Source organism: Bufo bufo, chromosome 6 (genome assembly GCF_905171765.1).
Source record: "Bufo bufo chromosome 6, aBufBuf1.1, whole genome shotgun sequence".
Classification (NCBI taxonomy): domain Eukaryota; kingdom Metazoa; phylum Chordata; class Amphibia; order Anura; family Bufonidae; genus Bufo; species Bufo bufo.
In genome coordinates, this window is record NC_053394.1 from 71,909,841 (window position 1) to 71,936,774 (window position 26,934).

General features: G+C 45.5%; 1 protein-coding gene across 2 annotated transcripts in view; it reads left to right on the forward strand.

The window, feature by feature from the left end:
- Positions 1-25,390, forward strand: part of CNNM2 (cyclin and CBS domain divalent metal cation transport mediator 2) — a 129,488-nt gene extending 104,098 nt beyond the window's left edge. Inside the window, exons 6-8 of one of the 2 annotated variants that reach the window (XM_040437695.1) lie at positions 8,029-8,091; positions 22,392-22,576; positions 23,841-25,390. In XM_040437695.1, the coding sequence (XP_040293629.1) occupies positions 8,029-8,091; positions 22,392-22,576; positions 23,841-24,047 (455 nt within the window). In that variant the 3' untranslated portion in view covers positions 24,048-25,390. The remainder of the gene's footprint in view (positions 1-8,028; positions 8,092-22,391; positions 22,577-23,840) is intronic. The other variant, XM_040437696.1, reaches the window with a different exon arrangement.
- Positions 25,391-26,934: the final 1,544 nt, after the last annotated feature.

Sequence of the window (26,934 nt, forward strand, 5' to 3'; positions counted from 1 at the left end):
TTCCCCATGCATATGACCATGTCCATTTTGTGGTCCACAAATCGTGGGTCTGCAAAATATGGATCCGGTTTGACTTTCATGGGTTCGTGGTCTGTTTTTGTTTTTTTTTTTGTATCTTTTTTTTGCGGAATGAAAATACGGATGCAGAAAGCACACAAATGATCCATGTGCTTTCCACATCCATATGACTATTCCACAAAAAAATAGAACATGCCCTATAGAAGTCAATGGGTCTACAATTTAAAGCGGATGCAGCACGGACCGTATCCGTATTTTGCGGATCTGCAATTTTCAGACCGCAAAATACATACGGTCGTGTTCATGAGGTCTGAGAGTGATCTGTGATATGCTTATGGGTTCATGCATATGAATCAGTTGTACAAGGTTTCAGCCCCTTGATGTAGAGGAAGTTTCCATTCACTGGGAGTTAAAGGGGTTTTCCGGAACATCCCGTTTTAAATGGCTGTGGATCCATTGCTTTCAGAACCGGTCACATGACTTGCCTCTTTGGAAAATCTTGACAACCATGTCATGTGGCAAGTCGAGTGCGAGTCTGAAAGCAGAGGATCCTCAGCACTTTGAAATGGCGAGTGCCGTAGAAGAATGCTAAATATATTCACAAGTTGCCGAACTTTATCGTTATATAACGATTCCACTTATATATGGCGGGAAAACCAGCTAAATTGTGTGGCAAGGAATAAAGATGCAGCTGCTAGGGGTGAGTTCAGTGTAGATCTGACAACTTATGGTACAAAACATATGGAAGGGGTTTGGTATGGAACGGCTGTGGACTTTCACTGCAGAGATCATCCCTTGCAATGCAGAGGGTAAAATTGATGACAAAATCTCAAAATCTGTATGTGTCACTAGCAAATAACAGAACACAAAAGGCTACTTTCACATTAGCGGCAGGCTGTTCCGGCGGGTGAACAGCCTGGCGGATCAGCGCTGCCGCTAGTGCACGTGTGCCACCGGAGGTCAGCTCCGGCAGCGCGCCAAACATGCCGAGAGGCGGCCGGAATAAAACTACAACATGTCTGCCGTGCTGCCGCAGGACCTCCGGACCACCCCCATTGCAGTCAATGGGGCCAGAGCGGACCTCCGGTGGCACGGATCCGGCAGGCTGTTCACCCGCCGGAACAGCCTGCCGGAGAAGGCTGCCGCTAATGTGAAAGTAACCAAAGTCTTCCAAAACAGCCCAGAATTGCAGCCCAGCTCCATTTTCTTAAAGTGTCCCTGTACTTTATTAAACTTTTGATGTGTTGTAGAGACATATCAAAAGCTTAGATCAGTGGCAGTCTGAGCGCTGAGACCCCCTCAAATCTCTAGAACGAGTGGACAAAAGTGCTGGCTTAGTGCGTTCTCTCTCACTGCAGGACAGGAAACGAGGCGGACTCCATAGAAAGTCTATGTGCAGCGACGAGAGGGGGCACTATATGTGCGTGCTTCTCTCAACTCATTCTAGAGATTGGTCTCTGCGCTCAGACCCCCAATAACCTAAAATTTTGATATGTCCCTATAACATATCAAAAACGGCCAGTGCCACTTTAAAAAAGCTGAGCTGCATTACCGCACATGTACACGAGTGGCGCTGTTTTGGTAGAATGCGGTCATAGTTTCTCATACCCAACCTCCTTTAAAGGGCATCTGTCAGCAGATTTGTACCTATGACACTGGCTGACCTGTTACATGTGCGCTTGGCAGCTGAAGGCGTCTGTGTTGGTCCCATGTTCATGTGTGTCGGTATTGCTGAGAAAAATTATGTTTTAATATATGCAAATGAGCCTCTAGGAGCAACGGGGGCGTTACTGTTACACCTAGAGGCTCAGCTCTCTCTGCAACTGCCGTACCCTCTGTACTTTGACAGGACCAGGCAGTGAACACATCATTATGCCTGGTGCTGTCAATCAAAGTGGAGAGGACATGGCAGTTGCAGAGAGAGCAGAGCCTCTAGGTGTAACGGCGACGCCCCCATTGCCCCTAGAGGTTCATTTGCATATATAAAAGCACAATTTTTCTCAGCAATGCGGACGGACACATATGAACATGGGACCAACACAGATGCCTTCAGCTGCCAAGTGCACATGTAACAGGTCAGTCAGTGTCATAGGTACAAACCTGCTGACAGGTGCCCTTTAAGGATAGCATGATTTCATTATACATGTTAATCCTACCGATCTGTAATATTTCACGAAGACCAAGTTAAAGGGCTTGACCAAGATTTAAAATTTTTTTTTTCCTGAAAGAGGGGAATCCGTAATTTATTTAATCCTCTGCTCCTTCAGTGCTCCCATGGACCTGCTGGTCTTTGTTGACTTGCAGTAAGGATAGGCTATACATGCGCATATGACCGCTGCAGCCAATCACTGGCCTCAGCAGTCTCGCGCTGTACATGCAGGCATCACCGCAGATGCCAGCGATTGGCAGTAGTGGTCGTATGCACATGTAGAACACATCATCACTGCAGGATAAGTCAGCAAGACCAGAGTGGCCACTGTGACAGCAGCACTGGAGCAGTGGGGGATTAAATTTAATCTAATCTTATTTTTATTTTTTTATTTTAAAGCATTCCTTGTTTTTAAGAAAAAAAAAACCTTTAATTCTGAGCAACCCCTTTAAGTATTGTCTTATATACAATTTATTGTAGCATTATCTCTATCAAGTGTTTCCTAATGCTTAAAAACAATGGGCCAGATTTATCATGACTCTGACAGCTCACTCCACTTTCACATATGGCTAAAGTCAGTTTTAGCCAAGTCAGATTTATGATCGGCCCTTTAAGACTGTAATAAATGTGGTTTCACGGTAGCAGTTTATCCGTCAGTAAGCAGTTTTACAAAAGTCGCACGTCTTTACGAAAAAGTTACATGTTCTATTAAAAAGTCTCATAAGATAAGCATGGTCCTCACTGGAGTGAAATTGCGCATTTCTTTGCGACTTTTTTGCGACTTTTTAAATAGTCGCAATAGTAAATCTGTCTAGAGATTCATTTACATAAGAAAACACGCCCACTTTCAGAAAACTGGCGAGCATAGTGCAGAGCAGAAAAAAGTCGCTAATTTTTGCGCAGTTTTAGCAGTTGCACAAAAATTTGCGACTTTTTCACTCCATTATTCTGATTTGAGCTAATGATAAATCTGACCCAAGGTGTGTATTTCACCTCCTGGAAACCGCCCAGAATGCCCTTTTCTCGACTGAAGCAGTGGAAAGGCCTGCAGGCAAACTTCTTGAAGTCATAAAATTCTTAAGGCATAAAAGCGAGTTACACATCGTTTCAGGCAGATCATTCACACATCATTTCCCAGGAACAATGCATTGATTACAGAGTTATTTTCTGTGCCAGGAGCAAGAGTTTGCCGGATACTGTCCAAGAAGGATGCAGTGCCATCTTGTGGTGAACATTGTGTACACATTTGTTGGTTGTACCCTACAGACTTGAGATAAAATATCATGGGTATACATGAATGTGAAGCTGTATAACAACGACTGCACATAGGCAACCTAACAGTCCAACGAGTCCCCTGTGCCATGAGGATTCAGAATAGAGAAGTTTAAGATAAAGGGCATCGCCAGGAAATAAAACCACGTACATAATTCCCATCAAAAACACAAATGGCTTAGTGCATCTTTCAGCTTCTATGCCATATGTAAGGGCAGCATACTATAGCTATAGGTCCATACTGCCAGTAGCCAAAATGGCACAAAAAATGTGCTGCCTGGCTACTGTCAGCACTGAAGAATACACCAGACACATAGTTATGAGTCTGTATATATTAGCAGAGTCCTCCCCCCGCCCCACTCTGCCTGCCTCCCCCTGCCCCACTCTGCCTCCCTCTGCCCCACTCTGCCTCCCTCTGCCCCACTCTGCCTCCCCCTTCCCCACTCTGCCTCCTCCTTGTCCTTCTCTGCCTCCCCTTGCCCCTCTCTGCTCCCCCCTTCCCTCTCTGCTTCCCCCCTCCCCTCTCTGCCTCCCCTTGTCCTTCTTTGCCTCCCCTTGTCCTTCTTTGCCTCCCCTTGTCCTTCTTTGCCTCCCCTTGTCCTTCTTTGCCTCCCCCCGCCCTTCTCTGCCTCCCCCCGCCCCTCTACCTCTCCTCTCTCTCTCTCTCTCTCTCTCTCTCTCTCTCTCTCTCTCTCCCTGACCCTCTCTGCCTCCCCCCTTCCCTCTCTGCCTCCCCTGCCCCTCTCTACCTCTCCCTGCCCCTCTCTGCCCCCCCCGCCCCTCTCTACCTCTCCCTGACCCTCTCTGCCTCCCCCTTCCCTCTCTGCCTCCCCCGCCCCTCTCTACCTCTCCTTGACCCTCTTTGCCTCCCCCCTTCCCTCTCTGCCTCCCCTCTTCCCTCTCTGCTTCCCCCTGCCCCTTTCTGCCTCCCCCTCCCCACTCTGCCTCCCATTGTCCTTCTTTGCCTCCCATTGTCCTTCTTTGCCTCCCATTGTCCTTCTTTGCCTCTCCCCTTGCCCTTCTCTGCCTCTCCCCTTCCCTCTCTGCTTCCCCCTGACCCTCTCTGCCTTCCCCCTCCCCACTCTGCCTCCCCCTCCCCACTCTGCCTCCTCCTTGTCCTTCTCTGCCTCCCCTTGTCCTTCTCTGCCTCCCCTTGCCCCTCTCTGCTTCCCCCCTCCCCTCTTTGCCTCCCCTTGTCCTTCTTTGCCTCCCCTTGCCCTTCTCTGCCTCCCCTTGCCCTTCTCTGCCTCCCCCCTTCCCTCTCTGCCTCCCCCGCCCCTCTCTACCTCTCCCTGACCCTCTCTGCCTCCCCCTGACCCTCTCTGCCTCCCCCCGCCCCTCTCTACCTCTCCCTGACCCTCTCTGCCTCCCCCACCCCTCTCTTCCTCTCCTTGACCCTCTTTGCCTCCCCCCTGCCCCTTTCTGCCTCCCCCTCCCCACTCTGCCTCCCATTGTCCTTCTTTGCCTCCCATTGTCCTTCTTTGCCTCCCATTGTCCTTCTTTGCCTCCCATTGTCCTTCTTTGCCTCCCCTTGCCCTTCTCTGCCTCTCCCCTTCCCTCTCTGTTTCCCCCTGACCCTCTCTGCCTTCCCCCTCCCCACTCTGCCTCCCCCACCCCTCTCTACCTCTCCTTGACCCTCTCTGCTTCCCCCTGACCCTCTCTGCTTCCCCTGACCCTCTCTTCCTCCCCCTCCCGTCTCTGCTTCCCCCTGACCCTCTCTGCTTCCCCCCGCCCCTCTCTGCCTCCCCCACCCCTCTCTACCTCTCCTTGCCCCTCTCTGCCTCCCCTTGCTCCTCTCTGCCTCCCCCTGACCCTCTCTGCCTCCCCCTGACCCTCTCTGCCTCCCCCTGACCCTCTCTGCCTCCCCCTGACCCTCTCTGCCTCCCCCCGCCCCTCTCTACCTCTCCCTGACCCTCTCTGCCTCCCCCACCCCTCTCTTCCTCTCCTTGACCCTCTTTGCCTCCCCCCTGCCCCTTTCTGCCTCCCCCTCCCCACTCTGCCTCCCATTGTCCTTCTTTGCCTCCCATTGTCCTTCTTTGCCTCCCATTGTCCTTCTTTGCCTCCCATTGTCCTTCTTTGCCTCCCCTTGCCCTTCTCTGCCTCTCCCCTTCCCTCTCTGTTTCCCCCTGACCCTCTCTGCCTTCCCCCTCCCCACTCTGCCTCCCCCACCCCTCTCTACCTCTCCTTGACCCTCTCTGCTTCCCCCTGACCCTCTCTGCTTCCCCTGACCCTCTCTTCCTCCCCCTCCCGTCTCTGCTTCCCCCTGACCCTCTCTGCTTCCCCCCGCCCCTCTCTGCCTCCCCCACCCCTCTCTACCTCTCCTTGCCCCTCTCTGCCTCCCCTTGCTCCTCTCTGCCTCCCCCTGACCCTCTCTGCCTCCCCCTGACCCTCTCTGCCTCCCCCTGACCCTCTCTGCTTCCCCCGCCCCTCTCTGCCTCCCCCATGAGTCTCTTTCCATCTTATATGCTCAGTACAGATTATACTATACTGAGAAAATGACTATCTGGACATCTCATGCCTGTCACATAGAATACAGATAATCTACTACCACCCTCCAGTCGGACAGCCAGGCTGCTGCAGGGACATCCACAGCCATCGCAGAGGACGTGAAGTTACATTAGCAGTTCAAAATAATAGATTTCCAAGGTCACATATGTAGAAAATAATGGATTCTCTGGGCCCAGCCTTCTGCCTTTGGTCTAATGAGGTACCAGGCGCCCAGTGCTGAGACCAGGACCCATCAGTCCCAGGTGCCTGATCTTCACCAATCTGTTGGACATGTACGTTGTAGTGTAACCTGTAAGATCCGCTCACTTGTTCCTTCTCTCTTTTTTGTGTGTAACCTTTTATACCTACATCACTATTATCAGCTGCTCTCTCCTGATTCACTCATTTGTTTATTTGCACATATTATATGTTTTTAGTTTTTGATTTGTTCTAATAAATTTCAGTAGTATCATTTAACGAAAGGCATGCTTTTAACATCTGTCAGCATGATCAACCCTATTAAACCAGGCATACTGTCTATTAGGGTCGATCATGCTGAGTTAAATGATCCCTTAGTAGTTCAAATCTGGGGCCTCGTTTTAGAGAAATCTGCACGTTATTCATTTTGCTAATTGACAGTTTGGGCACCAAAAGGCAGGCCTAGGCCGAGCACTGCTTAACCGCCCTCCTTCGTTAGCCACCCTCCCCTCCCCATGAGTGACTGGTCCAGGCACCCTCACTGTCTTCCTGCCTGTACCAGTATTACTGGCGCATGCGCAGATCGGACTTTGACATTCGGGAAAGTATACTTTTCCGGATGCTTAGACTTAAATTGCGCATGCACCAATTCAGCCTCCCCAGTGCATGCTCAGATCAGATAGTAGACTTTCCCTGACGCTTAGTGCTAACCTGTGTCTGTGCCAATTCAATATTCACCAGTGCGAGCGCAGATCGGATCTTGGCACTGGCACTGATCTACACGTGTGTCAGTGAATGCATCGGGATTACAGGGTCAGGCAGAAAGACAGTGATGATGCCTGGCCCTGTCACTCAAAGGGAAGGGGAGCGGTGAAGCAGTGCTCCAAGGAGCTAGACTCGCCCCCACTGCTCCAAACACCTAATTAGCCTCATGTGCATGTTCATAAGGTTTGCCCTGGATTACTTCCTAAAAGCAGTGCCACTCTTGTCCATGGGGCTTGATGGTTTTGCAGTTCATCACAATGGGACTGCAATATTAGGCATGACCTATGGACAAGGGAGCAGTCCTTTTAAAGTTCCTTTTTTCCATTATCCTGGACAATCCCCTTAAGTTAACAACAAATGTTTTTGGGCTGCCCCTCTTGATAAATTTGGTGCATCCAGTGCTATATAGATATTCTGTTCTAAGCAGCCGCCGTGACTAACGCAGAGAACTTGAACGGGAGCTGAGGTGCAGTAACCCAGCACGGCCACTACACAGTAGATGGAGCTGTGGGACCAACTACATTCTATATGAGTTCTGATGCCTCTTGCTAGATCAGTGGGGGTGCTTACGTTCGGACCCCCACAATCTGATATTGATGACCTGTCCTAAAGATAGGTCTTCAATATCTAGAATCCAAAAAACACCTTCAAGACTAATTACAGTATATTCCTCCCATTCTGTATTAGAAAGTTGTACAACTGTTCATTTATACAGTGATTAACAATTATTTTTGTCCATTACCTATTTCTATGTTAATTTCTATTTATGAAGAATCTTTGTACGACGTGAACAACCTTAGAATATGTGCAAACTAAACAAAAGTGTAATATTAATAATTCAATTGTAACTGTATTGCCAGGTATCTGTATGAAATGATTATTGTATTTTTTGGTAATTTCACAAAAAAGAAACATTTCCTCCTCCTTTGTGGATTCTTCTATACCAGTTGCACCATCACTTATAAGACATTGGTTGTTTTGTATATTGTGGGAGATAAGCCGCCCACTGTTAGATATTGTGGTCCCTCCTGGTTGCCACCATATCTTGCTCCCTTGTGATGGTTGCTTACCACTGGTGTAGACGGTTCCCCTCTCGTGCTCTGGTTATGGTTCCTTATCTCTTCTTTCCTTGGTTACAGTTCCCTTGTCCCTGTCTCGTACCTTTGTTGTCAGCAGGACAGAATCGTTAGCTGGTTCTCCAGGTAAATCATGCATGTCTTCTGTTCGTTCTGGCACTAGTTGGTCTATTCACTCTTTGCTCCTATGTCTCACATATTCTGTCGGCCCTCTTTCAACCATATCAAGTTCTCTTTTTCCAAAATGACAGTAGCTTCTGTTAATTGCCTTGATATATTTCTGGAAAAGTTGCAACCCAACAGCACTCCATCAGGACTGAGTTATAGTCCTATCTCTGTACCTCTGTATGTAATAGGGGATACAGCAGCACTCCCAGATCCCTGTGTTCCAGTTTGTTGAAATTATCCCCTATGCATAGGTTAGGGGATAACTGTTAGATTGACGGGGCTCCTATTGCTTGGACCCCCATTGATCACGAGAATGGGGGCCCCATACCCCCTGTAGTCCCCTGAAACCACTCCATTCTTTTCTATAGGAGTTCCGGAGATCGCCGAGTACAGCGTGGCCACACACATGTTCCGTTCTTTTCAGGGGACTGCAGGGGGTATGGGGACCCCGTTCTCATGATTGGTGGAGGTCCCGCCGATCTAATAGTTATTCCCTATCCTATAACCTCAACCATCCGGAATACCCCTTTAATTTATATAGGGTGGGTTAGGTGCCATTTACACTATATATTGAAGACCATCACAGTGGTCACCATGAAAGTGATTGCTTCACAATAGTTGCCATAGCACTGTGGCACAAATATGGTGGTTTGTGTGGTCAAATGGTTGCTATGGCAAGAGTGGAATTGGTTGCTATGAGAGTGGTGTCATCACAGAGGTTACCATAGCAACGATGACACCGTTATAGTGACCTCATGATGCTTATTGATTGGGAATGGTGAATGGCAAAACAGGGACATCATTATATTGACCAGGGTGACCTCAGAATCCTGCTTTATTTCTGATGATGTCATATTGCCAGTTATGACACCAGTCGCAGGCCATCACAACATTAGTCTTCATAATCCACATTTGTGTAGAGGCTCCATCACATGTCGTACTGCGGATCCTTTGAGGTTTCCTTCATTTTGACAACAAAAATAGTGCTGCATGCTGCGCCACTCTTGTTGTCAAACTGACGAAACTGCCAGAGGAGGCTCCTAATGGCAGTGTGAACATGTGTGACTTGTTGACACAATGATATCAAATCATTATTGTGAATCGGTTTTTAAAGGGAGCCTGTCAGCTGGATATTGCCTCCCCCAAACCGCTCAGAAGGTGGGACCATCCTGGGTCCATCCTGCACCTCATGTCCTTCCTCCTCCAATGTTTTTTTTCTCAGAACATGCACTTTAGTCACTGCTCATGCCATATTTAAATGAATGGTTTGGAATGAAGAAGGCGGAGGTCTTGCCACTGGACATCAGCATTGTCATGCCGATTCCCACCTCATCGGTATTGATTGATGTCCATCAGGACAGGGACCGTCATTACCGTCAGTCAGTTCTGATGGGGTGGGATTCAGGTGCATCAAAGCTGACTTCCTGTCTCGAGACCTCCACCTTCTTGACTCCAAACCCTTGCCTGAGTAATAAACCATCAGAGGAGGTAATTAAAGACGCCATCGGATACATGACGAGTAGAATGGTCACATACTTCAGGTTGGTTTGGGAGGGGGGCAATATCCAGCTGACAGGTTCCCTTTAAATTGTTTATTGGCTTCCATGTCTCCTTCTACGATTGTAGATTTCTGAAAGCAAGCAGAGATCTTCAAAACAATGATCAGTTGGAACATGAAATACAGTTGAAAACTGTAAACCTTTTTCTTAGACGGTGATTCAGATTTATTTGTAGAAAACCCTTTAAGATTATGGCTTTGCTCCATAACCACTGAGCCACCGTGCTATCCCACATTTTAGGCATTTGACCCTTTGGGCACACAGGTGACATTACGGGTCTCTTTCTCCTTCTCAGGATTGTCACATTCCAGGTTCTCTAAGTTATTGGCCTCCAGGGATATTGACAATTTGCCAGATTTTTTTTTTCCTTTTAACCTACAATAATCTCTCTTTAATTAAAAATGGAGGAATAATCTGCAGCGTGCTTCTTTCAGGCAACATAGAAGTGATCAAACTTTAAATTAATATACGGTAACTAGCAAGATGCCTTTCATGATGGCTGACCTTCAAGGCACATACTGAGGTGTAGGTATATTTTTACTTAAGGTTCATATAGATATGATTTATGAAGGGGGTTGTGTCACAGAGACAGGAGCTGGTGATCGCCGCAGGTCCCATACCCTTCTGGATTTACATTTTCCCAGCGGTGACCTCTACTGGGAAGTTAGTGCATTACATAAATGGCCAATGAAGGGTGCGCCAAGTCTACCAGACTCAGAGTCTTGGTAGGGTCTATGGAAAGGGAATCTTCGTAAGACATCCCCAATACAGTCAACTTGATTTACGTGATTTAGATTTTTAGTCTGTCTGACATCTGCTATTGACTTGTACTTGTGTTTGATGGAATTACCAGCCGCAAAGAAACATTAACCCCTTCACTTACGTACGTGAAAATGTGTAAGGGACTGTATATTGTGGGCTGCTGCACTGAGCCCGCTCTACACATGGCGGGTGTCAGCTGTAGGCACACAACTGCAATGACCAAGATCGGCGATGACTCTGAACCTGGTCATTTAACCCCCTCAGATGCCACAGTCAATAAAGATAATGGCATCTGTGGAGTTAGGCAGAGGGAGTTGGCAAAACACAATAAAAACTATACAAATCTGGTATCGATGTAATCATGTTGACCCGCAGAATAAGGACACCATGTCATTTGTAGCGCAAAGTGAACTCTGTAATATCAAAACCTAAAAAACCTTGGAGGAATTGTGGAATTTTTTTTGTTTCACCCCATAAAGAATTTTTTCCCATTTTCCAGTATAAGACATGGTGCCATTAAAAAACACAACTTGTCCCGCTAAAGACAAGTCCTCATATGGCTACGTGAATGGAATGATTAAAAAGTTATGGAATCTGGGGAGGAAAAATCGAAAATGGGCTTTTTTGTGTTCTGAAATAAGTATAAATGGATAACAGAAGATATCACAGCAGCATATCCAGTGTGACTTTTATTGGGGACCAGAGTGCACACACAAGTACGACGTTTCGGCTACGCAGTAGCCTTTCTCAAGTATACTGGTACAAGATCAATCAAACATATAAATACCATAATAAGCCCCCCATGTGACAAAATGTAACCAATAAGCTCGAACGGCTATTCAATAGCACCTGTGCGTTAATTAAAATGATCACTACTACCAATAGAAGTGTTGCTCCAAAATCAAATATACCTGATACTCATTAGATAGGCTCCAACCGCGTCCTCATATTGGCCAAGCATGTCGGCGTCTCCATGGGCACATTGCGCATGTCCATGATGTCATCGCGTCGATGCGGGGGCGGGGCTCTGTCGCCACACACAGCGAGAGGGCTGTACCCATCTATGCATAAGCACCGCGTATCAACCAATAAACATCACTGTTACCGGTCACATGTTAGGCGCGTCATCAATCAAAAAAAGCACAAATATTTCCCATATGTATCTTGGCATGGTCTACCTGCAAGATGGACAATAGAATAGAGTGTCGATATAATCGATCACTCAATCATATATGGGGGAAATGGTGATAATTATTAGGTGATTTTATTACTCTAATTGGGATGACAGAAAGTATGTATATAAAGGACCGCCTATAAAAAAAACAGTGAGCAACCACGTATATTGGAGAGCAAATGATCATAAAGGTGGTGTGAATAAAAAAGTTGTTTTCTTATAAAAACAAGGGGTAAATAAAAGTGTGTCTAACACATATATGTGTATATACCTTAAAATCCCAGTAAAAACAAGATATACTGAAAAGGACATCAACATATAAGGACATGTTCTATCTTTCTACTGTATATTGTTTGCATTAAACTCTGTTCAATCCCTGGGGTTGTAGAGCTTGTAAGGTAAAAATCCATTTGAGCTCTTTTTTTCTTTAGCATACGTTCCCTGTCACCTCCTCTCTTGGGAATCTGCACCGAATCGATGACCCGGAATCTCAGTTGGCTGACAGAGTGTCCACAGTCAGAGAAATGTTTGGCCACTGGCTTGTCCAGCATTTTTTCCTTATGGTACTTTTGTGTTTATTGATACGTTCCCTCACCTCCATGGTCGTCTCGCCCACATAGATTAAACTACATGGGCAGACGATCATGTAGACGACATACTTAGATCGAGATGTGTAGTACTCTCTGATGTTGAATGTCTTGCCACTATATGGGTGTACAAAGGTGTTACCTTTCAACATATTCCCACAGTTGCAACAGCCAAGGCAGGGGAAATTACCTGTCTGTCTAGGTTTTAAATATGTCTGACCTCCCTTCTTGACTTCACCTATGTCTGTATTAATCAACTTATCATGTAAGTTAACTCCACGTTTGTATGCCATCAACGGTGGTTTATCAAATTCACTTACTGAGGGAAGACCACTGTGTAAGATATGCCAGTCTTTTCTCAAGTGCAATCTCTACACTGTGGTGGCCATAGGTGGATACAAACTGGATTCGTCCCATATTCTTATTCCTAGAGGAAACCTGAACGGTGGACACCCTGTCAGCCGAGGAGATCCGCGCCCTCGATCTGTGTAACAGTCTGCATGGATATTTTCTCTTGGCAAATTTATTGCACATCTCATCTATGCGGTTCATGAACACATTATCATCTGATACCACTCGTCTCACACGTAGCATCTGGCTCCACGGTAAGGAGTCAAGCATGCGACGTGGATGATTACTGTCATATCTTAAAAGGTTATTCCTGTCTGTAGGCTTCTTGTATAAATCTGTTTTTAATTGGCCTCCTTCTAGGTATACCCTGACATCAAGAAACTAACTCCTCAGAGGAGGAAGTCGCAGTAAATTGTAGCCCGGGTACTCCATTATTGAGGTGTTGATGAAAATTATTCAAATCATCCATTGAGCCACTCCAAATCATAAAAATGTCGTCGATGTAGCGCCACCAGCACAGGACCCCACCGACTATATTCGGATGCATATACCAATTTGTCCTCGACCTCCGCCATGAACATGTTGGCATAAGTTGGTGCCACGTTGGACCCCATGGCCACACCGCGTGTCTGTTGGTAAAAGGTGTTGCCAAAGGGAAAATAATTCCTCTTGAGGACCAACTCAAGGAGATCGAGGACAAAGCGGCGTGCATCACAGGTGAGTCCCGTGCCGGCCAGGGCCACATCGACGACATTTAATCCATACTCATGCATAATGGACGTATACAGAGACACCACATCAAAACTTACCAGGTAGAAATGGGTGGGTAAAACAATACCACAGAGTTTGGTTAGAAAGTGTCCCTGACATAGGAGGGTCGCATGGACACGGAGTGTCTGGAGGACTATCAGTCTGGATGGATATAGAATTGGCAAAACCAACAAACCCGTACCAGACCCCCTAAGAGAAGGGGCAGAGGGAGGAGCTTTGACCAAAGCCATTTTGGATTTACAACAGGCGAGTCAGATTCTACTGACGATTCCATCAAATCGTCTTTTTTAGGGAGAGCGGGACATATAGGAGGAGGAAACTCCGACGTGGTGGCAGAAAACACCACAGAGTCCAGAAAAGATCATTCTCCACCGATGTACCCGGTATACAACCAGGGAGCCCGAGAGAGGGTGACGAGACGCATGCACAGGAAATAAACAATCTGGTGGTGAACATATCATCTATGGAATTGAATGATGACCAGATCAACGTCTTAGCACATGGACTTTCATTCTGTCTTGTGGCAGACACTGGTTGGTTTGAGCTGGAACTTGACCTTCAGCGCTTTTTTAGGCGCCTCAGATTGAAGGCATTCTTTGATAATAGGATCAACAGAAGGGCTATTTCTGGCGGGGAAGCTGCTGAATTGTCCTTGGTCAAATTTGAGCTGAGCAACAAGAGCGGCTTCATGCCGCCACATAATAACCACATTGTGGAATCTTATATCCAAATTGTAACTAAACATATCAGAAGTTTGCAGGAATGCAGTCAGCAGTGACTCTACCGTCCCAATTTGTCATATGATGAGAGACAGGCCCTTAAGGCATTAAAGGGATTCGGTCACCAGGTTTTGGGCTATAGAGATACGGACATGCACGGCTAGATCGCCGCTAGCATGTCCGCAATATATCTGTCCTATAGGGCTGTGTGGTTTTAATTTCTTTAAAAAAGGATTTTATAGATATGTAAATTAGTCTTGTATGTGTCCAAGGGGCTGTACGAACCTTCCTGGTGCCCAGCCACGCCCGCCTGTGAAGGAGCCCAGCACCGCCTATGTCCTCCGAATCTCCTCCTTTCATCAACTATAGATTGCCGTAATCTCGCGATGCGCAGTGCCGGTATAGTGTTCTTTCCCTGTGCTGGCATCAGACTCAGGGAAAGAACTGCGCATGCGCGAGCTCGCACATCGCGAGATTACGGCAATCTATAGTTGATGAAAGGAGGAGATTCGGAGGACATAGGCGGTGCTGGGCTCCTTCACAGGCGAGCGTGGTTGGGCACAAGGAAGGTTCGTACAGCCCCTTGGACACACACAAGACTAATTTACATATCTCTAAAATCCTTTTTTAAAGAAATTAAAAGCACACAGCCCTATAGGACAGATATATTGCGGACATGCTAGCGGCGATCTAGCCGTGCACATCCGCAGCTCTGTAGCCCAAAACTTGGTGACAGAATCCCTTTAATGTCTAACAGAGACATCACTATCAAACCAGCCGACAAGGGGGAGCTGTGGTGATCATGGACACGGTGTCACAACCATGGTAATGGCCGTGACTCCTGAACCGCATGCAGTTGCCTGTGGTTGTTGTCAATCACAGGTGAGGGCTGAAGTATGTTGCCTCACCTGTGGTTGCCGCTGGCAACATTAGGTATGTGGCAGTAGAGCAGCTGGAGCTGGTTGCTAGGCTGCTCGCTGTCCTTTCATGCGGTTGCACCTGGCAACCTGTCTATTAGGTGTGCCTTGTGTTTGTTTGTTGTGCACGAGGTTTTTGTATGTGTGCACGTCCCCTTCCCTTCCCTGGTGTGGGAAGGGTTAATTCCCTTCCTAGTGTGTGTGCACTGGGTGTGTCTGTGTGGGTGTGGCTACATGGGCTATTTAGAGAGCAGAAGTCAGAGGGGTACTTCAGCCATGGTCTGCTGGAGTCGTCCTCCTACTTTATACCATCTGCCAGTGAGGGCCACCCTTGTGGTCATAAATGTTTTATATGTGATGTTAAGTTGATGTTGTTTTCCTTTCATGTTTAATGCAGCTATGGATCTGGGTTCCTGTGTGTGTATGTGTGTTTGCTGTGTCCATTTATGTATGGTGTGGACATCAGCTTGTGAGCACGGTATCTAGTCAGCAAGGCTGTGGCAGGTAGGTGTGAACTAGTGTAGTTCTCCTGCCATATCCATACGTCTGTTTATGTACCCCCTCTCCTTGCAGCTTGGCCAGTGAGACTCCTGTTCCTCCATATCCAGGAGGAACAGGTGGTCTTACTCTGCTCCTAGTTCAGGGCCACCCTGAGGGCTGCTGAGTGATGGGGAGGTTTATGTGAAATTACAACATGATCCCAAATGGGAGATCACCGGAGAGGTGACTAACATTGTTGATAGGGCATTTGCACGTGGTATCATTGATTCAGAACTGTGTCAGTTCCTTAAGATACCTTTTCCCATCACTCCGCTCATCTACGTTCTCCCCAAAATTCATAAACAGCTGGTAGACCCCCGCGGGCAGACCTATAGTGTCGGGCAGGGGATCTATTGCTATATTTCTTGACAAACTACTCCGTGTCCATGCGACCTCAGCTCCCTCGTATGTCAGGGACACGGGACACTTTCTAACCAAACTCTGTGGTATTGTTTTACCCACACATTTCTACCTGGTAAGTTTTGATGTGGTGTCTCTGTATACGTCCATTATGCATGAGTATGGATTAAATGTCGTCGATGTGGCCCTGGCCGGCACGGGACTCACCTGTGATGCACGCCGCTTTGTCCTCGATCTCCTTGAGTTGGTCCTCAAGGGAATTATTTTCTCTTTGGCAACACCTTTTACCAACAGTCACGCGGTGTGGCCATGGGGTCCAACGTGGCACCAACTTATGCCAACATGTTCATGGCGGAGGTCGAGAACAAATTGGTATATGCATCCGAATATAGTCGGTGGGTCCAGTACTGGTGGCGCTACATCGACGACATTTTTATGATTTGGAGTGGCTCAATGGATGATTTGAATAATTTTCATCAACACCTCAATAATGGAGTACCCGGGCTACAATTTACTGCGACTTCCTCCTCTGAGGAGTTAGTTTCTTGATGTCAGGGTATACCTAGAAGGAGGCCAATTAAAAAAAGATTTATACAAGAAGCCTACAGACAGGAATAACCTTTTAAGATATGACAGTAATTATCCACGTCGCATGCTTGACTCCTTACCGTGGAGCCAGATGCTACGTGTGAGACGAGTGGTATCAGATGATAATGTGTTCATGAACCACATAGATGAGATGTGCAATAAATTTGCCAAGAGAAAATATCCATGCAGATCGAGGGCGCGGATCTCCTCGGCTGACAGGGTGTCCACCATTCAGGTTTCCTCTAGGAATAAGAATATGGGACGAATCCAGTTTGTATCCACCTATGGCCACCACAGTGTAGAGATTGCACTTGAGAAAAGACTGGCATATCTTACACAGTGGTCTTCCCTCAGTAAGTGAATTTGATAAACCACCGTTGATGGCATACAAACGTGGAGTTAACTTACATGATAAGTTGATTAATACAGACATAGGTGAAGTCAAGAAGGGAGGTCAGACATATTTAAAACCTAGACAGACAGGTAATTTCCCCTGCCTTGGCTGTTGCAACTGTGGGAATATGTTGAAAGGTAACACCTTTGTACACCCATATAGTGGCAAAAAATTCAACATCAGAGAGTACTACACATGTCGATCTAAGTATGTCGTCTACATGATCGTCTGCCCATGTAGTTTAATCTATGTGGGCGAGACGACCATGGAGGTGAGGGAACGTATCAATAAACACAAAAGTACCATAAGGAAAAAAATGCTGGACAAGCCAGTGGCCAAACATTTCTCTGACTGTGGACACTCTGTCAGCCAACTGAGATTCCGGGTCATCGATTCGGTGCAGATTCCCAAGAGAGGAGGTGACAGGGAACGTATGCTAAAGAAAAAAGAGCTCAAATGGATTTTTACCTTACAAGCTCTACAACCCCAGGGATTGAACATAGAGTTTAATGCAAACAATATACAGTAGATAGATAGAACATGTCCTTATATGTTGATGTCCTTTTCAGTATATCTTGTTTTTACTGGGATTTTAAGGTATATATGCATATATGTGTTAGACATCATGGACATGCGCAATGTGCCCATGGAGATGCCGACATACTTGGCCAATATGAGGACGCGGTTGGAGCCTATCTAATGATTATCAGGTATATTTAATTTTGGAGCAACACTTCTATTGGTAGTGATCATTTTAATTAACGCACAGGTGCTATTGAATAGCCGTTCGAGCCTATTGGTTACATGTTGTCACGGGAGGCCTATTATGGTATTTATATGTTTGATTGATCTTGTACCAGTATACTTGAGAAAGGCTACTGCGTAGCCGAAACGTCGTACTTGTGTGTGCACTCTGGTCCCCAATAAAAGTCACACTGGATATGCTGCTGTGATATCTTCTGTTATCCTGTCATTCATTGTCTGTCATCTGGTCACAGTTTAGCGCACTGTGTTCTTCTCATGGCTTTATGTAACATACACTACTCACAAAAAGTTAGGGATATTTGGCTTTCGGGTAAAATTTATGTAAAATGCAAAAAGTTCACGCTACACTGATATTATATCATCAAAATATGACATTTAAGTAAAAGCAGCAATGGTGATTTCCTCATCTCAATTTATTGAAACAAAAGCCAACCCCAGTGGTGGGTATACCCCCACAAAAAATGTCAGTGTCTCAGTAACTTGTCATGTGGCCTTGAACATCAATTACAGCTTGACAACGACGTCTCCTGCTGTTCACAAGTGGACATATTGTCTGCTGAGGCATGGCATCCCACTCTTCTTGAAGGGCGGCCCTCATGTCATTGAGGCTCTGGGGTACAGAGTTACGAGCCTCTACACAGCAACTCAGCTGAACCCATTGGTTTTCAATGGTACCCCAGTCTCCAGCAGCCATTCCCTATGATGCAACCTCGATGAGCTGGTGCATTGTCGTCCATGAAGATGAAATAAAGCCTGTGTTGTTCATGCAGAGGCACAATGACTGGATTGATGATGTTATTCAAGTAGTATGGGCTTGTCACTGTGCCATTCACAAAGTATAGTGCAGTTCTGTATTGACTAGACACACCTGCCCACTCTGTAACACCAGCACTACCAAAGGCTCGTCTGGTGACAACAGTGGCTGATGCATAGCGCTCTCCTTGACGTCTCCAACATCGTTGGCGGCCATCATTTCTGCTCACGATGAACCGACTTTCATCAGTGAACATCACTGGTCCCTCATTCAGCGTAGATGCTCTCTGACCCATGCAAGACGATGACGCCTTTGGTCAGGTACCTTTTGAAGTTCGTCTAGCACGCAGACCACACTGATGTAAACGGTTTTGAATGGTCTGATGTGACACTTGGGTGCCTCTCACCTCCCTTAAATGTGCCTGGAGTTGTGTGGCATTGATCATCCGGTTCCGCAGAGCATTGTTCACAATGAAGCCGTCATCAGTGTGGGATGTGGCCAAAGGACGTCCACTTCTATGCCTTTCTGTGCCTCTTCCAGTCTCTCTGTATCTCTGTTGCAACCTGCTGATGACACTCTGTGACACTCTAAGCTCAGTGGCCACTTCCTGCTTGAAGCCTCGCAATGGTGAGGTAATGTTGATCAATTGTTAGGCGTCATCCTGGTCTCCTGCTGTCAAAATCTGAATAGCATGATAAGGAGGACTTTTTAAATACTAATTGTAATTGAACCAGGAAATTTATTGAGCAATTCATGGATCAAACATCTGTTGTAAATTTTGCCGTTAAGCTCTTTGTTAGAGAACAGCAAGTTGTGCAAAAACTACTGAAACATTGAGCTGTTGGACATATGCATTCAAAAGTTTAGAAAACGTCACATTAAAGGGAGTCTGTCATCAAAGTTTCACCTTTTTAACCCTTCCCATAGCTTTCTAGCAGCCTTACAGTTACTAAAAACGTTACCTTTATGAGCAATCCTGGTCTTATAAAACCAGCAAAAAAACAACTTAGTAGCATATGCAAATGAGGGCTCGCAAGTGCCCAGGGACGGCGTTACCCTCGTAGGTGCCCATCTAGCATAGCCTTATCGTCGCTTCCCCCCGCCCATTCTTTCCCTCTGCCCGCCCATCCTTTCCCTCTGACCGCCCATCTACTTACTTCTCGTTTCGCCGAGATCCCGCGCCCGCGCACTGCGATGCCCATTTCTTGTACGGCATCACAGTAATTAATGCACATGCGCCGGCTTCGCGCCGTTAGCCGGCGCATGCACATTAATTACTGTGATGCCGTACAAGGAATGGGCATCGCAGTGCGCATGCGCCGGCCGACGGACTGAGTGTGCAGGCGCGGGATCTCGGCGAAACAAGAAGTAAGTAGATGGGCGGTCAGAGGGAAAGGATGGGCGGGGGGAAGCGACAATAAGGCTGAGCTAGCTGGGCACCTACGAGGGTAACGCAGCCCCTGGGCACTTGCGAGCCCTCATTTGCATATGCTACTAAGTTATTTTTTGCCTGTTTTATAAGTCCACGATTGCTTATAAAGGTAACGTTTTTATTAACTGTAAGGCTGCTAGAAAGCTATGGGAAGGGTTAAAAAGGTGAAACTTTGATGACAGACTCCCTTTAAGTTCACCTGTAAAGGTTAGAGTGCGTTTTAGGTTCATCCTCAAATTTTACCCACAAACCAAATATCCTTAACTTTTTGTGAGTAGTGTATGAAGCCTTGTAAACATTTGTACGTAGGTTGAGAGCGCAACACATTCTACAGAAGAAAAAAGCCCATTTTCTGTTGCTCCATGTGAATAGATGTGGAAAAATTATCAGATTTATTTTTTATTTTTGCATTGGATAGTGTCCTCTTCTACTTGGTATCTGCATGGTATTTCACATTGAAAGTGTAGACAGATCGAATAATGAATCATTCTCAGCTCTTTCTGCAACTGCTGCACCCTCTCCACTTTGATTGACAGGTCCAGGTGTGATGACTTTTTCACTGCCTGGCCCGGTCAATGAAAGTGGAGAGGGCGTGGCAGTTGAAGAGAGAGCTGAGCCTCTAGGTGTAACGGTAATGCCCCCGTTGCTCCTAGACATCATTTTTCGCAGCAATGCAGGGACACATGAACATGGGACCAACACAGACGCCTTCAGCTGCCAAGTGCACATGTAACAAGTCAGACAGTTTTATAGGTACAAATCTGCTGACAGATGCCCTTTAAGACTAGTCTGATAGGTGTGTTTTATGGCATTTAACCGTTCTGAAACAATACCTGTTGCAGATGTTTCCAGTTTTAGCTTTTCTATCTTAATACATTTTTTAGTACATGCTTTCCTCCCTTAAAGGGGTTGCCCAGTTTAGAAAACTCATTTACATACACCTTAGTATAAAATTCTAGGCTATTAGAGGGGGGTATCCTCTGTCTGTTAAAGGGATATCCCCATCTTACACATTGGTGACATATTGCTATGATATACCACCAATGTCAGAATGATGCAGGTCTCTGAGGTGGGATCTTTTATCCTTAAAACAGGGCCCCTAAAGTGTATGGTGGCGGACTGCGCAAGCGCAGCCAGCCTTCATTGACTTCCATGGGAGGGACGAAAATAACTGAGCCCCGGCTAGGCTATTTCCAGAACTCCCATAGAGGTGAATAGAGAGTTGGCATAGCTTGCTGCTTGTGCGCCCTCAGTTCACTTCTATCGGAGTTCCAGAAGAAGCTGAGCACGCTCACTCAACTCTGCTCTTAACAGAACTCTGATAGAAGTCAATAGAGAGCACACCGCACATGCACAGTCCTGTTCTAGAGGTGGGACCCGCACCTATCTAACATTAGCAGCAATATGCCCCCAATGTGTGAGATGGTACAACCCCTTTAAGGATCCTCATTCCTTGCCCAGATTGGTGAATTATTTCCCCTGGGGCAGTGATGCAGACAATTGAATATGTCAGCTTTCCACACAGATTACAGCTGATCGCTGGGGTACCAGCATGGGAACACCTTGTGATAATCTTACAGTTAAGGGACACCTCTAATAATAAGCAGAGAACTCCTTTAAGAAGCCACCTTTATTTACAGTTAAGGTCAAACCGTATCTATGAAAAATCTAAATATTGTTTAAAATAAGTAGACAATAAGTTCTTACTGTTGGAAAAAGAACGTATTAGAGGACCTGTCACCACTTCTGACATGTCTGTTTTAGTTACTACTTGCATTCCCCATGTAGTATCAATTCTGGGGCATCTATTCTTATGACTCATAAAAGTTAAAAATTAATTGCTAGCAATGTGCAATGAAGGTCCTCCTGGGTGTTACCAGTTGGGGGTGTGTCCATGCACACTATCCAATCAGTGCTGCCATTGTCAGACACCCCCCCCCCCCCCCCCCAAGCTGGTAATGCCCAGATGGCCCTGACTTGCAAACTGCTCGCAATATATTGATAAACTTCTAAAAGGAATGATAGAAGAATGGCACAACATAGCTATTGGAAAGGAATCATAACTACATGAGGATTGCAAGTAGTTACTAAAACCAACATGTCAGGAGAGTGGACAGGTCCTCTTTTAAACAGATTCTTTCATGAAGACATGAAACATGTCCATATGTCCTATCATGGTATATGCACCTCGTAGTGAGGGTCTCGAGTAAGAACCTTTAAGCCAGAGAATAGATTTCCTAAGTAAGAGTAACTCCTGCTGTGATGGACCGGCCTGGCAAGGTATTGTGTGGTACACCATTCATTTGATGGTCAGCAAGAGCTTCTAGAAGCCAGAACCATGACGAACATGATCACCATGGAGGATGCCCTTGCAGATGACTAAGTTGGTTCATCTTCAGAGTTGTCTGCAATTTTTTGCATCAATTTGTGATGTTTTTCCTAATGTAAGCCAGAATCTAGTACAGGTGGATGTAAAGGAGTCTACTGAGGGAGTACAGCACCGTCCCAAGAGAATTGTCAAACATTGAGAAACCTCGGTAAAACCGTTCACTATTTATACTATGTTTTTCTTTGCTCTCTGCTAGCGGAGAATAAGTCACCACCCCGCCCTTGTGGACTAAATCATTCGGACTCTCTAAATAGAAGTGATCGAATCGATGCCGTCACACCAACGCTCGGGAGCAGTAACAATCAGCTAAATTCTTCGTTTTTGCAAGTATATATTCCCGATTATTCCGTGAGAGCCGTAACGGACATGCAGTTTGTCAAGGTAAGATCTTTTTATATATTTTTTGCATTTGTGAATAATCAGGATGTTCAGATTATCTTTTCTAATGTATTGTTGTTTGCTTCAGATGGTTGCACATGAATCAATGGTATCACAGTATGGGTGGAACGATGGGCATGGGAAATTATGCTATAACTATGGAAGGATTGGATGGTGGTACATGAGGGAGACAGAATGGACATGGAGGAAAATTGTGATAGCTAAGTGGCAGAATGGATGATGGGGTAGCTAGGTACGCATGTGTACTGCAGCCCCATTCAGCTCTATGGGGCTGCTGGATACAGTCAGGCTTGTGTAAGTGACACAATGGTTAGAGGGACTATAGGTTGAGGGACTAGGTGGTAGGGCAATGTGTAGGAGGAACTAGTGTGTGGGGGAATGGGTAGAAGGGACTAGTGTGTGGGGGAATGGGTAGAAGGGACTAGTGGGCGGGGGAATGGGTAGAAGGGACTGGGGAATGGATAGAAGGGACTAGTGGGGGAATGGGTATGAGGGACTAGTGGGTGGGGGAATGGGTATAAGGGACTAGTGGGTGGGGGAATGGGTATAAGGGACTAGTGGGTGGGGGAATGGGTATAAGGGACTAGTGGGCGGGGGAATGGATAGGAAGGACTAGTGGGCGGGGGAATGGGTAGAATGGACTAGTGGCTGGGGGAATGGGTAGAAGGGACTAGTGGCTGGGGGAATGGGTAGAAGGGACTAGTGGCTGGGGGAATGGGTAGAAGGTTTTAGTGGCTGGGGGAATGGGTAGAAGGTTCTAGTGGGTGGGGGAATGGGTAGAAGGGACTAGTGGGCGGGGGAATGGGTAGAAGGGACTAGTGGCTGGGGGAATGGGTAGAAGGGACTAGTGGCTGGGGGAATGGGTAGAAGGTTCTAGTGGCTGGTGGAATGGGTAGAAGGTTCTAGTGGGTGGGGGAATGGGTAGAAGGGACTAGTGGGCGGGGGAATGGGTAGAAGGGACTAGTGGGCGGGGGAATGGGTAGAAGGGACTAGTGGGCGGGGGAATGGGTAGAAGGGACTAGTAGATTAGCAAGCGGTTAGACTAGAGGAATCTTAAAGATACATAGCAACAGAGAACTAAGGTTTTACTACAGCTACAGGTAAAGATTCCAGTATCTAGGAATGTTATTTATTGTGTTCTATTCTTTATAAATCTCCTTTGTATGTTTGCAGGGATGTTATTTTAGCTATCCATTTTATTGATCTTTTTTCTTTATTATTATTATTTTTTTTACCTTCTTAATAGATTACAAGACAGCAGTACCAAAATGCCCTGATGGCTTCACGAATGGACAAAACCCCACAATCCTCAGACAGTGAAAATACTAAAATTGAAATGACTCTAACAGAGCTACATGACGGGTTAGCTGACGAAACGGCAAATCTGATAAACGAACAGAACTGTGTTTCACACAAGTCCAATCACAGTATGCACAACGAAGGGCCCATCTGAGCCAGTGACATGCAGCTTGCTAAAATTCAGGACTATCTCCACTTCATACTTCAGCTTCATTCCTGGATTCCTGTCTCTGCGACTGAAAAAACCACGCTGAGTACGTGCACCTGCCACGTATCATCCAGCATCCTGAGACCAAAGATTCTGAGCCCAGCTGTGGCAGGACCTGATGAGCTTAAAGTGAAAGCATTGGAGACACGCTTCTTAACAGAGAACACGTAATAAGATAGGGATTGGTGTATGAGACCAAATATGGTAGTCGAAAAAGAAAGAAATATAGATTTCTTTTCCCCCATTTCTCCAAATTCACTCCAGTTTTATTGCGTTTTTTTCCGTAAATGTATTACTGAACTCCCTGCTTATGTCTGTCTACATTGACAATTCGGTGTATGCTAACTGTCTTGGAAGCAGTTGCTAAGTCAAAAGCTATTACCATTGTGATGGGATGATATTTAAGGTGATATTAGAACTAAAAAATGTTTGCAACATGAGCAGACTGAACAATGCATACATTAAAAGTGCTCAAAAGTAATATATAAAATATATTTTAGATAATATAGAATTATTTTTTTCTATTTAATGCAACATTTGCCACTTCTGAGAGACCCAATGGAGTTCCAGACATAGAATAGGTTACCTAATATAGTCTACCCTGAGAATGGTGCTGATATAAAAGAATATCCCTTAATATGTGTGGATTATCCATTGAAAAATAAACTGTAAACTTCCTTCAACTGAGCCATCTTGTCCTATATGCCACAATGTGGCCAGATTTACAACCCATAAATTGTCACGCTAAATTTGCCAAACGCTCCTCCAAATTAAAATCTTTGCTGTCCAATAATTCTGTTGTCTACAATTTCTGCTACATGTCCAGTATTAGTTAAAGGCAATTTTCAAGTTTGTTAAAGAGGGTAAATTTTTTGGCAATATCTGCACCACTCTTGCCCCTTTGGCTGTCTCTAGTTTTGTTGCCAAGGTCGAATGATGCTTAGATGTAATACCACGTGTGCCGTTGGACAAGAGTGATGGTATTTCTGGAGAAAAAAGAAATTGACTTCTCTAAGGAGATTTTTTACACGGGACAGTGATTGGGAACGAACGTTTTGTTCACTCGACCATTGCCCTGTGTAAACATGCCACAGATGACTTCATAGATTGCTTGTTTGTTGGGTGATCGCATCTTTTATGCAGTATTAAAAATCATTGTTTCTCAGCAGTACATCACCTTATGTAAACTGGGATATGCTAGTAACAGTAATGGAACTGCATGTGCCCGAACAGTCGCTTTACCGATGGTCCAGGCACATGCAGTGTCTTTGATTGGTCTATGTAAGTGTTGCTCAAGGGTGACAATGGTCACTGATCTGCATTTGTTTAGTGCAAAACATCTGCCAGTGTAAAAGGACCCTTAGAGAAGTAATTGGCGGTTTCAGTGGTCTGTGCCACCCTTCGAGTATCTTACTATAGATTGGCATCTGTTGATAATTGATTGGGTTTGCAGAGTCACTCATTCAGTGTTCCTTACGTTTGATCAGTTTTGAGTCAGCTATTTCAGTAGATGTGTCTAAATAGGGATATGGTGGTCTAAACTAATGTTTATGAGAATGAAGCCCGTTCTCAAGGATCAAGTATTTCTTATCAGTTTATCAGGACTAACTCCACAGCCCCTGCTGTGGTTTTTAGAAAAGGAATACTCTGCATATAGACCTGCTATCAAAACGGGTCTCTTCAGCGTTTGCCGACAGCTGGTCCATTGGCATGAAAATGTTGACTTCTGTAGGACCTAGCAACAACATTGTGGTATTATCGATGATCTGTTTTCTCCTAAATATTGGTTTAGTCCATTAAAAGATCCACAGAGTTTAAAAGCTCCATTGAGTTTGAAAGCTATAGACCTCATCAGGGCAATTCTTTTATGATTGTGTTGTACTCATTTTGGGCTTAACATAAATTTTTCAATTGGTCGTTCCTAAAAAATTTCAGCCGTTTTTAAGATACAGGGGTTAAAAATCTGTAAGTCTGTTAGTAGAGTGTCACTTCTCAGTCCCTGCAGATATCTCAGCAGAAGCCTTCTCTGATCTCCTGACTTCATCAACAGTCATTTAAGCCATATTCTTATTAGTTTGATAAGAGTTTGGCTATAGTGAGTGTTTATGAGGTAAGGAGATCAGAGATAAGGCTTCAGCTGTTGGAACTGAAAATGGATACGCTGCAAACAGACTGATTTTTAACCTCTGTAACTCAAAAACGACAGAAATATTTTAAGAAACAACTGAAAAAATTATTTTCACCCCAAAATGAGTAAAACGCAATCATAAAATAATTGTCCTGAAGGTGTCCATAGCCGTTAAAGGGTATCCCAAAGATGTTCTCTTCCTTCACTTCAATCAATGCCCATGACACTTAGGCTTTTTCTTTTCACTCTTAAGGGCCATAAACATCAGCTGACCAAACCCACCAATGATTTTACATGTATGGGACCCTCTCAAGTGTCATCCATTTGTTGAATACCACAGATTTTATTAAAGAGGTGAACCCTCAGGCATGGTCATTTCCCAGATTAAAAGGTGCATTAGGACACTCTGGTTGAGGCGATCTTAAGTGGTCCCAGATCTCAGCTGATGTCATTGAAGTGTGCAGCTCCTATCATTGTAAAATCTGTTTAAAGTGGTGGATAAACTTCAGATACAATTAAATGGTCTCAGTAAGTAGCTAACCCCCTTATGCGCTGCCTTTGTCACCCGAGACTATAGAATACAAATTGCTAATACTGTTCTCAAATCATTGTCCAAATAATTAAAACGTATAGGTACCAAGAAATGACATTGTATTGCACTATTCTGTGAGTAACGGGTTATCTTCAATATTCCTTGTACGTGAA